The 16,127-nt window shown below is 40.4% G+C and overlaps 1 protein-coding gene across 1 annotated transcript in view; it reads right to left on the bottom strand.

Moving 5' to 3' along the window:
• Positions 1-270: 270 nt before the first annotated feature.
• DNAH5 (dynein axonemal heavy chain 5) overlaps positions 271-16,127 on the bottom strand; it is a 196,369-nt gene continuing 180,512 nt past the window's right edge. The window contains exons 74-79 of the mRNA XM_054714356.1: positions 15,667-15,870; positions 13,714-13,929; positions 10,962-11,174; positions 9,613-9,765; positions 9,058-9,289; positions 271-499 (exon numbers count right to left, since the gene is read on the bottom strand). Coding sequence (XP_054570331.1) covers positions 348-499; positions 9,058-9,289; positions 9,613-9,765; positions 10,962-11,174; positions 13,714-13,929; positions 15,667-15,870 — 1,170 coding nt within the window. The 3' untranslated portion in view covers positions 271-347. The remainder of the gene's footprint in view (positions 500-9,057; positions 9,290-9,612; positions 9,766-10,961; positions 11,175-13,713; positions 13,930-15,666; positions 15,871-16,127) is intronic.

Raw genomic sequence — 16,127 nt, 5'->3', positions numbered from 1 at the left:
AGAATAATCCTTTCAAGGAAAATACTGTCTGCTCAACCTAGTCAGTCCTTAGACTTGAAAGAGGAAGAAAATGTATTACTGTGGATTTGAGGGCCACGCTTCATTAGGAAGTTGTAAATTTTACTTTTAAATCTCCAAGTAACTTTTCAGCAAGCACAGTGATCGGTCATTAATGATGAAACCGGTTAAATGTAATTAAGCATCCGACTGAGGAGAAGGAAAACCTATGCAGCTCATTAATCATGATCAACCAGATTTACACAGCGTTCATTGCTCATAGAAGATAAAGGGTATGGTCATCTGTTTGCTGCATTTTCCAAAGTACTGGGTGGGGGACATGCCCCATATTACTTGACATCACAGAGGAGGGCGACCCCACGGAGCACCCAGTGTTCAGGAGTCTGAGCCGTCCTGAGGTCCACAGCAGCGATGTAATTCAAGTCCGTTCGGACCGGCTTCTTGTAGATGGGACAGGAGTAAAACCGAGGATCTCTTAGAGCTATAAAAAATTCACACAGGAAAATATACTGGTGAATTTCTAATTTAAGTAACCCAAACAGTGCAGAGCCAAATGGGTGCATTATGAAGGTCATTCCAAAAAGAGATGGGTTTGGTAAAATGAGGGAAATTCTCCCTGGAGTCAGTCAATCCCTAGATGGGAAGAAGAAGCAACTGTAGGTTTCCAGAGGATATGACAAGATGCCCAGGCATACCCAGGTTTTCCCCACTGGCCTTTTGTCCCGTCTGTGACAGTAACCCCTGCCCATGTACCATGACCATGAGCCTCCAACTGCTTCCTCCCTCTCCTTTCTGTCAATTCCATTGCCCTTCACCCTTTCTCCTTTACTTCCCTACCACATTTTGTGCTCTTAACACCCCCCCCCCCCCCCCCCCCCGCTCTGTGTTTCCTCAGAGCTTGCCTTTGGCAAGAGACACGTGTCCATTTTAATCAGACAGCCAAAACCAATCCTTACTACTATTTCATTATTATTATTACTAAAGGCCCAGAGCATGAAAATTCATGCACTGGAAGGGGGGTCCCTCAGCCCGGCCTGCCCCCTCTCATAGTCCAGGAGCCCTCAGGAGCAGGAGGCGACCCGGCGATCAGGGGAAGGCGACGCCTCCATCACACCTCTGCTGCTGCCACTGCCGGCAGCATAAGCCTCAGCTGGCCCTGGTTACCTGAGCCTCGGGCGGCCCTGGGAGGCTGGGCAGCCACCATCCAAGGCTTGCCTGCACCTCAGGTCAGCCCTGGGCAGCTGGGGGGCTGAGGGGACTGGGGGACTCCGGAGGCAGGCACGCCGGGGGGACTGAGAGGACTGGGCGCCACCATTTTGTGGCTGTGGGCACCACCATCTTTGAGGGCATGGCAGTCAATTAGCATATTCCCTCCTTATCGGCTGTGGGTGCCACCATCTTTGTAAGGGTGTGACAGTCAATTAGCATATTTCCTCTTTATTAGATAGAATTATTCCAAAATCCTCTCTTCAACCTTCTGTGCCACAGTCCAAAGCACATTGGAAATCACAGGACAGAGGGTACTCCCCACTCCTGCCAGGTGGTGTGAGTTCTCCATGTGTGTGGAGAAATGAAAAGGGCTGCAAAGCAGAGAGTCATAGCTGAGTTCAGCTTCCTGAAATTCAATCTACACTTCTGAAGCACAGGAAAGAGTATCCAAAGTCATAGATGCCATGAAAGGCATGTGGTTGGCCACCCTTCAAAGATCCTCTTTAATGCATTTATCCCTAACCAAAGGCTCACTCCCTCTCCACCCTTGGAAACCCCATAATCAGGGACAGATCCAGGTCTTGTGGGGCCATAAACATATAAATTGGGGGAAATGGCTCTTTAAGAAAAAGAGTACAAATTTACAAATACAGATGTAGGCTTTGGAAGGAGGCTCTTGCACTGAGTAGCCTTGGAGTTTAAGCTTCATTAGCTTCTTGTTGAGTCCACTCTGCCCAGGATACTTTATCTGCACATCTTATAACATCCATCTCAGGAAGCAGTATGTTATTTCCCCTTATCTTCCAGATTATAAATTTCTTCAGGACAAAAGTTGTGTCTGCACCCATCCTTGTACTCCTCGGGAAGGCTAATATTATAAATGACCCTCATATAACTACTGAGATGAAAGCACATTTAACTAAGAGAATAACTTTGCTTTGGTGAATTAGTGTTACAAACATGAGCACTGATACATGAAGACAGTAACTTTCTAAATGCAATGTTAATATATCAAAGTGACTAAATCTATGTCCCCAAACTAACATCTTCAATAATTTAGCTTTTCTTAACATATTATAAAAGCAAAGCACTATCAGAAATTATCTCATTTATTGATCCCATAAAACCTTCAACCTGTTGTGCCATGTGTTTTTATACCTCCACTTAATTAATTTTATTGGAAGAAGTTAAACAGTTGAATATGATAGTATTATAGATGTTTCAATACAAAATAAATATTCTAAGGTAATGATTCTTAACCAGGGGTCATTTTACTCCCAGGGGGGTGATTTGCCAATATCTGGAGACATTTTTGGTTATCCCAACTGGGGAGGTGCTCGAGGCATCTAGTGGGTAAAGGTCAGAGATTCTGCTAATATCCTATAATGCACAGGGCAACCCCTCACGATAAAGAGTTATCTGTACCAAAAATGTCAGTAATACCACAGCTGATAAACCCCGCTCTAAACAGATATTTTACAGTACTTTAAAACTATGTGTTTGTTTAATCACATGAAATTAATCATTACAAACAATCTAAATTAATTTAACATCTAATATTTAAATCTAGTCATCATTTTTTAATTACCATGGGAATAGCATTAGTAATAATAATTAAGCAAATATATTAATATATGTGAATGATAGTAAATTTATGAAGTGCAATCAATACTAATTCTACTAACTGATATATTTAAACCATTTAATCCTAAGATCTGTAAACAGAACAAATATGTAACTGTTCATTCTTCTGTATGAAAATTTGACTAACAATCATTTTATAAATCTTGAAGTAAGCCATTGGAGTCTTAGATTTGAACTAAATGATCATTATAATAATTATACCGTGGCAAGAATTTGACTACTTAGATATTAAGCCCCAGAAAAATAAAACTGGAAAAATAGTATCCTTTTCAATAAGCAGGTAAAAATTCTCTGAAATTTTATTTATTTGTAATCGCTGCAGAGCTAAAGGTGGCCATGCCAAGTCACAGCGTGCCACAAACTTCGGCAGCAGGATTAGAAGCACTGAAAATATGATTTCATAGTGAAAGTGCTGACAGATGCTAAACAACCACAGCAACAGATGATTCCAAACCATTACGCCCGGTTAGACAAATAACTTTGAAGGGGAAAATAAACATGCTATGTAGGTAGAACAAATCAGCTAAATATGTTTAAAGCCTTGGGGCTCCAGAAGCAAGAGCAGAGAGAAGTGGTTGTCGAAATGGGTGAGCCATCAGCTTTAGGAGCCTAAAGGCTTTAATAAAGCACCTGAGGGAATTTCATTTTCCAACTAGGTAATTTCACTCTCTAGCCTACATTTTTCATCCAGGTGTTATCATGTCATATATTCCTTCCATATCCAAAATAACCGAGTTCCATAGAGATCCCCCATGTAACCTTTAAATCATTCCTTTAATTTTTTTAATTTATTTTACTTTATTTTTTCATCACCAATTATCCTCTCTATGCCCTCTTCCACCTCCACCAATCCCTCTCCACTGCCGCCATCACCCCACCATTGTCCATGTCCATGAATTCTATCTTTTTTTTTCTTTTTTTCTCAATCCCTCCATCCCCCCTCCCCCAACCTATTCCACACCCCCAAGTTGTCTGCCTACTCTCTATCCATGAGTCTGTCTCTATTTTGCTTGGTGTTCACTTCGTTCATTAAATTCCACATGTGAGTGAAATCATATGCTACTTGTCTTTCTCTGACTGGCGTATGTCACTAATGTTCTCCAGGTCCATCCATGCTGTCGCAAAGGGTATTTAACTCCTGTTTTGCTAATAACATTTAAGATACTAAATAGAGAGCTCTTACATATGATATTTCTTTCCATCTTTCAATAAGCATGTGAGAGAACATATCAGTAATAACAATAGCAATAAAATTATTTATTGTATGCTACGTGATGGACATCATCTCTATTATTCTCTCAACAACCCTATGACAGGGGTATGATTATTAAATCCATTTTACAGATGAGAAAACTGGACCATAAGGAGATGAGTTACTTGCCAAGGTTACAAAGCTGTAGGCGATACGGTAAGAGTCAAGCCCCACCAGAATGGATCCAGAGCCTGTGGCCTTCATCTCATCAATAGCTGGGATGTACTATGTGTACGTATGTGCCTGTGTGTCTTTGCAGGAAGATGTGCACATGTACCTGATAACTAGATACCTGACTTCAATTCCTGGCATATTGGAATCCCCTCCAAAGCCACATGACTAACTACTGGGGTGATAAAGACAGGGGAGCAACCCAAATATCCAGGTGCCTGGCTCACTGTCTTCTACCTGAAGATATGTGGCCCCGCCACCAGGCAGGGGAGGTGACCACAATGAGCCTGAAGCAAGTGGGGAGGGAGGCCATCAGGAGTGAGAGCTCCCTTCAACATAGGGCAGAGGTTTTTACTGTCTGCCTCACTATGCACCTGAGAAAACTTAATTCACAACTTCAAAATGCAAGGGAGTTGCCCTCATTTCAATGTGGCCTTGATTTTTTTTCAAGCACTATCCAGACACCACAGAGACTATCTAGATGCTTAGTCTCAAGCAGGACACTGACCACAGGAATTCTCAGAGGTTTGCATTCATCCCACAAGAGACAGATGGGTTCCCATACTCGTTCTGGTAGGAGGGAATCACAGGCAAATTACATAATGTCTCTAAAGCTTAATTTCCTCATTTGCAAAATGGGCATGATATATCTTACAGAGTCGTAAAGAGTAAGTAAGTTAATATATGTGAATACCTGGCATCATATAATATCTGGAGCACAGTCGATGCCCAAGGTGTATTAGATTTCTAATCCTCCCACCGCCTCTCCACATACACACACGTTTCCCAGACTCGTGTTCCCAGGACTTTGACAGAGTTCCAGATTTAAAAATTGAAAGTGTATTAAATACTGAGGGGCTTAGGAGTCAGGAGCTGTTCCCCCAAAATGTTCAAATTATGGTTTTCCCATCACAAAGCTACAGCATTGCAGTTCATGTATTAGCATCACTAGCTACATCAAGCATGTCAAATTCGTGGCCCGCGGACCACATGCCTTGTTTATTTGGCCTGTGTTAGCCTTTGAGTCTAACATGCTTGATCTACATAAAAGGAGACAGATCTTTCCTATATCTGCCTCTTTTCAACTTCCTTTGAAAACAGAGGACCTGAGTTGTATATTTTTACCCTCTTGGTGAATTTAGTACTATTTGGGCAACTTTCCCATGATGTTCTAAGAAGAAACATGAATAAAGTAAGTATTTGGGGATGTATCACTCAATTTTTAAAGTTCAAATAAATCTCTAGGCATCTTTTTGAAAACAAATAAACCAGCCTGGTATGTAAAATTCAATGATGAATTATTTACACTGAAAATTGTTCTCCATCTTAACATGAAAACAATTCATTATAAGAATTTTAATTTTCAAACTCCGCACTCTTGTTGGATTGCCCTTTGGCCATGAACAATGCTACACCTCTTTATCTCAATTAGAACCCTATCCAGTTATCAAAAATGAATGAAAATTAGATTGACAGCAACAGAAGGTTAGCTTTTTATCACTAAACAAACACCTCTCCGACAACAAAGTTATTTGGCAAAACAAGTTTCCACCAATTTCTATTGAAACCAAAAAAAAATAATAGAGAACTAAAGTGTTTTTCTTTCTTTCTTCCCCGCCCCCCCCCCCCCCCAGCACATTGATATTAGTCACTTTTCCTTTGTTTATTTTATTTCCTCCATTACCTGCTGCTAATGAGCCTCACCGCTGACTATGCCCAGCAGGGGGAACAGAGTTCCAGAAAAACCTGTTCTTAAATAAAGAATTGCCTGTATTATAAAATTATTACTTTATTACTACCATGCTGAGATGTTCAACATTTTATTGCAATGGATTTTTTACAGTTTAGTCACAAGAAATAAGAAAAGTAACCCCTAACTCCATGTGAGAAGGATCTTTCTTTCATTTTATGAGGAAAACATCTTTTACAACATGTTGACTAGCTGCAATGATAGGATAGAGCACATTTTCTAAAATATGATTTCTGGCTACAAGAACATTTGATTATCATTCCTATAAAACAGTCCCTGCCCCAAGACCTCATACCCCCCTGAGAACCAGTAAACACGAAGTCACAGGCAGCACGCTAGCCTAATGCCAGGCAGACACTTGTGTCCTCCCAGACACGGCCAGGATATTCTGAGCAACACCATGGGCCCAGAACTGTGCTGAGCACCCTCGTGGTTCTTCTCTTGCTCCATAAGCTCCTCTTCCTTCATACACCTTTTCTCTGTTCCTCAGCACAGCATACCCGTTGCTACCTCACGCCTTTCCCCTGAATGTCAGCAGAGCCACTTTCTGCCACTTGGATTCCAGTGCAATGTTCTCTCCTTAGCGAGGCCTTCCCCAACCCCCTGAATTATAGGAACAAGAACTAGCTGTCATCAGTTTGTTCACTTACAACTGATTCTCATTATTCATGGGACTGTGTGTATAAAGTCTCTGTGAATGCCCGGCCACTGCTGCACAGTGGTTGAACGTGGACCTATGAACCAGGAAGTTGAGGTTCAATTCCCATGCCCGTTTTACAGGCTCGATCCACACTGAGGGGTGTGCAGGAGGCAGTCAATTGATGTTTCTCTCTCCCTCTCCTTCCCTCTCTCTTAAATAAAAACATATTTAAAAAAAATAATAAAGTTCCTGTGAACACGGAATCAGGAACCATGGAACGTGTGCTCCTGTGGAAATACAGGGTTAGACCCCTGAGAGGCTCTGGTCACATTTTCATCAACCCACCAATATGTTATTTTGTTTTATGTGTGTTTCTACTTAAAGACACCTCTCTAATATACATTGTTGACTCACTGACATTGACCTCCAGGCCAACAGCATTATAACTCATGCCTGCATGTAACATATCTAGCACACGTGTTTTCTCCATAAGGCAGTCTTTCTGCACTGGGGCACCAGACAGCACTTCAGGACTACTCCTGGGCATCCTAAATAGCAAAAGCACACAAACGTGAAGATACAGCACTAAACAGACCACAAAAGGACATTTGTTTACAGCTGAGACACTGTCACCTTAGTCACCCTCGGCTGGGAGCATGCACGCCAGGAGCCTCAAATTTTTCATTGTTTTGTGCATGTCTGGGAATTACCATGAAAGCACCACAAGCACTGATTTCTGGGTTACAAATAAATTTAGCCAGTAGGTGAATTCATACAGAATCCATGAGTAACAGAGATTGACTCTATTTGCTTCTTTTTCAGCTACCATTCCCTGTTGAGTTCCATGACAATGGGGAGTCTGCCTGATCTTTTCTCACTGTTGCATCCCCAGCATGAAAATAGTGCAAGGTAGATGGTCAATATAAAAGAAATATTCATGGGATGACTGAGTGAGCTCATGCTATTTCCCTCTGCCAAGAAAAATCTCCCTCTAACTCCCTAGCACACTTGTCCTTGGCCTCCAGAGAACATCTCAGAAGAATCTGCACCTACCTCCCAGGCACAGTTTTGATCTCCTAGGCTTCCTGAACATCCTGGGTGTATCTCTGTCATAACATGTATTAAATTCCATTTTATTTACTCATCAGTCTCCCCCACTAGACTGTGAGTCCTTGGGCAGAATCTGGTTCATAGTTACCTTTGTGTCCCTTGCACCTAAGGCCAAGGAGGGTGCAAGGGATGCAGCCAATGATGTTTGCTTAAAAAATAAATTCTCATAGTTTATAAACTCTCTCTTCTTGACACAGGTTTCCAAATGGGACATTCATCTAATGGATGTGGATACTAAAAGCTGTATTTTTTAAAGATATTATATTTTATCCCTTGTTTAAAGAAAAATATCTTGTGCTTCTGTCACACAATCAGTATTTCCTTGGGATCCTCTATCATAGCTACCTCTGGAGTTTATGGCTGATAGCAATCATTTTACTGTGTGTGTGTGTGTGTGTGTGTGTGTGTGTGTGTGTGTGTGTTCGTGTGTGTGTGTGTGTGTATGTGTGTATGTGTTATGTTGTACACATTAAACACAATTTTTCTTTAAAAATAAGATAAATTTTAATGAAATAAAATGAACAGGAAAGTTCAATATGTGCTGAAAAATAGTTATTGCTGAGATGTTATCTGGGTAAAATGCAATAACAAAAGCCTCCAGAAAACACCAAGCCAACAATAGAAGCAGTTTATCAGAGTTTCAATGACTTTGTCAAAGTAGAATAATGTGATTGCTTCAAAGCTGTGGTATTACATTCATAGGCTGAAATATGAATCCAGCAATTTGCCATTGGCTACTGGATTAAGCTAGATGTCCCTGAATTCAATCTGGATTTCACAACCTGGCTTAAATCTTCAAGCTGGTGGTGGCTCCACCGCCAGGGAGCCCTGGGCAGTCCTGCCTAGAAAGCCTTTTTCCACCACTTGCCCCACCTCATCACCTTCATAATCCCAAGCCCAGGCCAGGCCCAACTGCCCTGACCACGTCACCCCACTGTTATCTCACCCTCCTTTCCCACCACTTATTATCTATTCCAAACACTTGTTTCTTATCTCATCAGCTAACATTTTATGAGCAATCATATATATTTCATCTGCTTTATTAGGTAGGCAAGAATTATCTAGAACTATTGCCTCCCCAATAGCACTCATGAAAGTGCCTACTGGTCTATAAATACTCATTAAACATGGGTGTGAATGCAAAGGTAGTTGATAAAAGAGTCAAATTATTATTATATGATAACTAAAATAACAAGATCCAGTATTTATAATGTCATTCAATCCAATAATACCAACCATCCCTAAATGCACAAGAAAACTCACTGTTGTTTTCTGCATAAATCCTTATGACAGGCATCAACTCAAAGAGCACTTTCGGTTTGGACTCGATGAGCTTCATGTTCCTCTTGTCCCAGCCAGCGCCTTCAAGATACAAGCCATAGACGTACACACCCTCTGTGGGAGGGGCAGCAATGTCATCCTTCATCCACTTGGTGACTTCGTTGCAAAGCACCATATTGTCCAGAGCCCAGCCTTTGTTGGCCCGAGTTATCTCCTGCCCCGGGCAAGAACAAAAGCAAAGGATGCAATGAGCAATTAGAGGTTTGTATATACAGAGCATATATGACAGTGTAGCTGCCCAATTACCCTAATTCAAAGTAAGTAGAATGGTATTTAAAGTTAAAAAGATTCTCTCAGAACCGATACCCATGTCCCAAGTTACCACTTGCACTGGTGTTTAAAAGTGTGTAAAAGTTAGCACCCATAAGATAGTCATTCTCTGTCTTATTATATTACTTAAAACTATAATGAAAGAAGAGAACTTTACAGAGGAAAATTATAAGAACACAACAGGTGCACATCAGAGCTATTTATTACCTGCCGCATTGCAGTCAAAAATCCTTGGGGGTTAAAGAAGCCGGTCATCCAGAAGCAGTGGGGTCGGCCATTGAAAACCCAGGAGGTAAACTGGCAGTTTCTTTCCAAAAGTTCAGTAAACCAGAAACCCAACGTACTTGAAACCCACGATGCCTGAAATGAATGCATTAAAATAATTAATGCAGGTTTAATTTTGCTGCCTGACTGGCTACGTTCACGGGGGAAAATATGATGAAATGCCAATTTCACCTTTAGAATTTAAAAGTCCCTAAGACGTAAGTTATCCTGGGGTTCTGAAATTTAAGTTTTCAAATGATTCTTCCTCCTTAAGATATTATGATAGAATCAGCTGATCACACGAATACCTGATTGACTGAGAGCTCAGATGCTGTCCACAATGTCTACTGTCAATAGACTCACCTTCCACTTACACACATATTCATCACCAATTCTGCCATAAAGTGCTAAAATAACCATTAAATTTAACAGGTTCCAACTACTTTCCTTAGGTTACATTTTCAACAGATACATTATAAAACAGGATCTCTATTTATTAAATGTGCTCATGGTCTAATCAACACTTTAAAATATATCTGTGGATGATGACTCACAGCAGCCTTATCCATTTATCACTTTTAATGAGGCACACAACAATTATCTTCTGGAGATTTCGTCCCTTGGAATATACATTGATTTCCTCTGATAAAAGAGCAGAAATGGAAACACAGGCCCATTTGCCACCAACAAATTAATTGCATTTATTGCTTAAAAAGACATTCAGGTCCTCATTTTACTTTTCCAAATAGAAAATCATTTCTTAAAACCTGTCATTTAGCATGTTTACCAATAGGTAATCAATAAGAATACTTGTTATCTTGAGAGATATATTCACATATCTACAAACAGAGGAAGGAAAAATGCTGCTCTTTGGTGTGACTTTGGATATGTGTGTGTATCTCAGAACATTCTCTTCAAGGAAACTGGTCTTGTGGGCGTGGAAGCCCAAAAGCTTGGGTTTTAATTCTGATTCTTGACTACTTAGGTGTGTGATTTGAGAAAAGGTTTCATCTCTCCCATCCTCAAGTTCCTCATATGTAAATAGAGGGCAATAAAATGTAAGACTTTAAATGAAATAATGCATGGAAGTCACCCAGTAGAGCACATGATATGTGGGAGATGCTACATAATTTCCTTCCCTACCTACAATCTAAAAATACAGGACACTAAGGGATTAGTTCCTAAGCAAAAAACACTTGTAAGCCAATTATCCTTCAGTCCTTTCCGCTTGCCAATTACAGCGATTCACAACAATAAGATGATTAGGCAGAACCAGAGCAGCTTCCACGTACTTTTTTCCACTGAGCAGGAATTCTGGCATCAAACATGCAATTCAGTGCATCCCGAAGGTTTTCACTCATGATGATGGTGCCATCGATGGCAAGCTTCAGCTCGGTCAGGGTGCTGCGCACCAGCGTGAGCACCCTCTGCATTCTGTCTATCTCCTGCCTCAGGAAAATGTTCATCGGCTGGAATGGACCCATCTTTTGTAGCCTCTCTCTTACCTGCCGTGGAGACATTCAGCGCATGTTAAAAATTAGAAAACTATTAACGTTTAAGTAACTGGGGCTTCTAAACAGGCCCCAGATTTTACAATTTCATAAATAGCAAACTTTTTTTTTCACTGCCAGCAAACAGAGAAGAAATAAGAAAGAAAACATGTTAGATAACCAGTTGATTTTTAAGAAAGAAAACATGTTAGATAACCAGTTGATTTTCCATCCCATGTGGGAGAGAACAGGCAGTTTTTAATTCACAGAAAAATGTAAAGCACATGACCACAGCCATACAACCTTCTATAGAACAACCATACTTATTGGGAAATATTCACTTACTGTCAATCTAAGACTTTCAAACATACATATGGGTACACACAAGTGGACTTGTACACATAGATGACAATTCTGCTGGCTTCCTCAAAAAATTGTATGTGTATTTTAAAAACTTTCTGTTTCCCATTGAAGCATCCACCCACTCACCCAATCATTTCCATCTTACAAGCATTTATTGATAATCAATCAGTCATTGTGCTTGGCTGAGTTGCTTTATCCTAGGGTAGCACTGACAAATTCAGCAAAAGGAGGGAGACACTCCTAAACCCCATTATTTACCATACTTATTTATTTAATTACATTTATAGAGGCCTGGTACACAAAATTCGTGCACAGGGAGCAGGCCTAAGCCAGCAGTCAGACATCCTTAGCACTGCCACAGTGAACCCGGCTTCTGGCTGAGTGGCACTCCCCCTGTGGGAGCACACTGACCACCACGGGGCAGCTCCTGCATTGAGTGGGATCAGGCCAAAACCAGCTCTCTAACATCCTCCGAGGAGTCCTGGATTCCGAGAGGGCGCAGGCCATGCGGAGGGACCCCACTGGTGCACAATCTGGGCTAGGGAGAGACACGGGAGGTTGGCCAGCTGGGGAGGGACCACAGGAGGACTCCGGGGCATATCCAGCCCATCTCATTCAGTCCCAATCGGCCAGACCCCAGCAGCAAGCTAACCTACTGGTCCAAGCATCTGCCCCCTAGTGGTCAGTGCATGTTATAGTGAGCGGTTGAGTTGCCTTAGCATATCATTAGCATATTACTCTTTGATTGGTTGAATGGATGACCAGACAACTGGGCACTTAGCATATTAGGCTTTTATTAAATAGGATTATATTTTTAGAGATTTTTAATGCTTCAGAAATATTAATCACTAGACAAGAGTGACCTGTTCCATGATACTACAATGAAAGGTCTTTAGGAAAGCTGACTGCAGTATTTATTTCCTTCAAGCCAGGGGTCAGAGTTTCTTCTCGAGGAAATTATTCTCTTGGTGATAGGTCCTTGAGTTTGGTCTGTAGTACTAGCAGCTGAATGACCCACTCATGGGAAACAATAGGATGCTAAAGAAACAAAATCCTGCAGGTTTCCTTCTGAAAACAGGTGGAAAGGCAGCAATGTATAAAGAAATATGGTGGCCCCATGATGAAAGTATCGCACATTTAGTCCAGGTCATCTCTTAAGACAATATGGAAAGCAACCCAGTTACTTTTGCTTTAATCAAAAGTTTAAAAATGTTATTAGGATAAATATTTTCACAATTTGTTAAGATACCTAAAAATTAACTTTAATAATCATAAAATTGCTTAGAAATTAGTTGTATTTTAAACAGACATATCAATTTTTGAAACCCATGAGATGAAGAAGAAGATGCAAAGAGTTAATGATAAAAATACAGACTCCCTGCCCTACCTGGTTTGGCTCAGTGGATAGAGTATCGGCCTGCGGACTCAAGGGTCCCAGGTTCGATTCCAGTCAAGGGCATGTACCTTGGTTACGGGCACATACCCAGTAGGGAGTGTGCAGGAGGCAGCTGATCACTGTTTTTCTCTCATCGATGTTTCTAACTCTCTATCCCTCTCCCTTCCTCTCTGTAAAAAATCAATAAAATATATTTTTTTTAACCTTTTGCACTCGGATGTCGAGTGTGACTCGACACGGTTAGCATTAGAATAAAGGAATCGAGAAAAAAGCAAGCTAGTGCAAAGGGTTAAAATACAGACTCCCTGAAATTAAGAATGCTTGAATGTTAAGGTGTACATTAAATTACACACGTTTTAACTAATCAAGTGCTAAACTCTAAGAATAAATTACTTTCCTCCTGACAAATAACAATGTGATATACCTCGAAGGAAAGTTCTAAAAAAGGAATCCTAACCCATCGTATACACTTGTAATTTAATTATGAATATTAACATTTATATAAGGTTTCCTTATTTATATTTTGAAATAATCACATTTATAGATTCAAAAACTTCTTTCCTGGTTTTTCAGGAAGTGAGTGTTTAAAATAACTTTTTTTATTTCAGAAAAAAAATATGTTTGCCCTCCTTCCTCATTTCCCAACCCGGACACATCCACAGCTGACTTTTCTTTTCATTTATTTTATTTTATTTTACTTTATTTTATTTTTTTATTTTTTTCCATCATCATTTATCCCCTCTATGCTCTTATACCTCCACCCACAGATGATGTTTTGTCAGGATTTCAACTCACCTCAAATGGGCCATAGTCAGGGGGGAGCTTTTCCAGCATGTCGTCGGCCAGCCGGGCCACCACGGCCTCCCGGGTCTCATCCCCGCCACCAGAGCTGTCCTTGGGCTGGATGCCCAGGATGGTGTCCAGCACGTCCTTGGCCAGCTTGCTCTGGTAGGTGATGTCGGCATTGGGGTGCAGCCCAAAGACCTCAGGGCTGTCGTAGGTGGGCAAACTCTGAACAACAAACACCCCGGTAAGCACAGACTGCTGACGTAAGTACCAGTTAAACTGTACTGTCTTAGGAAGGAAACATGTTTTTATTAGGCTAAGCCTTTATAAGAGATATCTCAGGCCACTATCTCAACAATTTCTCCAAGAAGAAATAAAAGCAAACGTTGCCTTGAAAAAAATTAAGAAACATAATCAGCGCATGTTATTGATGTCTGCATCTCTAGATACTTTAATCAAGTAGATGCTCTCTTGTTTTAGAAGATGTAATACAGAAAGTGAGCTACAAATTGGTGTTACTATGTTTTTAAGATACCAGAAAGTGACAGTTTTAGCTCAATTCGGGCCCAAATAAGGGAACTGTATTCACCTGGGGAGAAAGAGACACAGAGAAGAGGTAAATATTGAGAGAGCAAGAGTCAGTGAGGAAAACAGACAGCAAGAGATGGAGAGCAAGTGACAGAAGCAGAACAAGCATGCAAAATCCCGCCCCCCCAGCTATTTGAAAAGCAAAAAATGTACCTGCAATTTGACATATATTCCTATGTATGAATTGCATCCTATGCTTTATTGTTGTCTTATTCATATATCTCCCTCTTTTCTATTCTATTTTATTCCTTTTTACATAATGTCATCTTATGAGCGACCTTAAGTTCATTGTGAAATGAAATGTATTTAAATAAATATATGTACAGGCATATTTAAATTTATGCCTTCATAGGCACTCTCTTATTCAGTGCCAATGATTTAAGGACATATACAGTATAATTAAGACACATCTATTTGTTGATTTGAATTACTGAAAGTATAAAGGTGGTAATATATGATAAGCTCATCACATTTATTTATCACAGAACCTCTAAATAAACATAAATTTAGCCCTTTGGGGCCGTGTGCTTTAGTTTGTTCAATCTGAGATAAATCTTAGAGGCAAAAGAGATTGCTAAATAATGATCTAATTAATTCAAGGTTTAGAGACAGAAAATGTAGTTACCTTGAAACACAAATCCATTTTCTTCCCCAAATTTCCTGTCAAAATCTATCCTCTTCTTTCTTAGAGTAGTGTTTCTCAATCAGGGGTGATTTTAGCCCCCCAGGGGACATCTGGCAATGTCTGGAGACATTTTTGGTTGTCACAACTGGGTGGGGATGCTACTGAAATCTAGTGGGGAGAGGCCAGGATTGCTGCTCACCACGCCACCCCAGAACTGCCCCCCAGCACTTCCCCCACTACAAAGAAGTACCTGGCTCTGAATGAGGAAGCTCTTCTACCAGTGGACTCCTGCGCATACTCATACACTGTCCATCAGGCCAGGATTAAGGAACAGATGTCCCAAAATAAGGCAAGTGGGTTGAAAAATAGAACAGACTGTGTCTAGAGACTGCCTCTGCCCTATCCTAACAGGTAACTGAAGTCTCACAGGAAGAGAGCTCCAGGGAATTGGTGTAGTTTCCCCCGTTCTAATCTACTCAATCTATCACCTCCCCAAAGAATATTCTTCACTGAAGCGTTAAAGAGAATAGGGGGAGGGAATTCATACAAAACACACACACACAAACAAATATAAACATTTTAATTATTAGGTAAAACAAACATATGAAGTAAGCATCTATGGTGGAAGGTTCAATATGTATCACAATTAAAATTTATACTAAAGAAAGTATATAGAGTGTAAATAAAAAACCAAAAGGCCAAATGCTGGGGATATTTACTCTAAGCATAAAATTCTGACATTGACAAACCTGGATATAGTGAAGATAGTTATCCACCGTGCTGCATTTTGGAATATTGTATCCTTGGTAAAAGCTGAAATCTGGTGCAAACATATTTTCACTGAACCAAACCTTAGCAAATGTATTCAGCAGTCTCTTATCATAGTCATCGGTGACTCTGCCTCCATATTGAATTTCGCCTATCATGTAGCGGACAGTAGACCAGGAGACACCCTGGGAAAATTTATAGAATAATTGTGTAGAAATGACTACTGTCTCATCCTCATTTTCCTCACTCATTCATTCATTCATTCATGCATGCATTCACTCATTCGTTCATTCCCAATGTGAAAAAATGCAGAAATAAAATTAGGCAAACATAAGTGATTACTCAAAGCTCATCTTCATGACTTGAAATAGACTCTGCATTCATATTTTCATATTTTAATTTCAATAGAAAAATATTTATTTTTTTAGAATATTGAGGCAGT

The sequence above is a fragment of the Eptesicus fuscus genome, chromosome 4, assembly GCF_027574615.1.
Source record: "Eptesicus fuscus isolate TK198812 chromosome 4, DD_ASM_mEF_20220401, whole genome shotgun sequence".
In the NCBI taxonomy this organism is placed as follows: Eukaryota; Metazoa; Chordata; class Mammalia; order Chiroptera; family Vespertilionidae; genus Eptesicus; species Eptesicus fuscus.
This window is presented reverse-complemented; position numbering and strand designations above follow the sequence as displayed.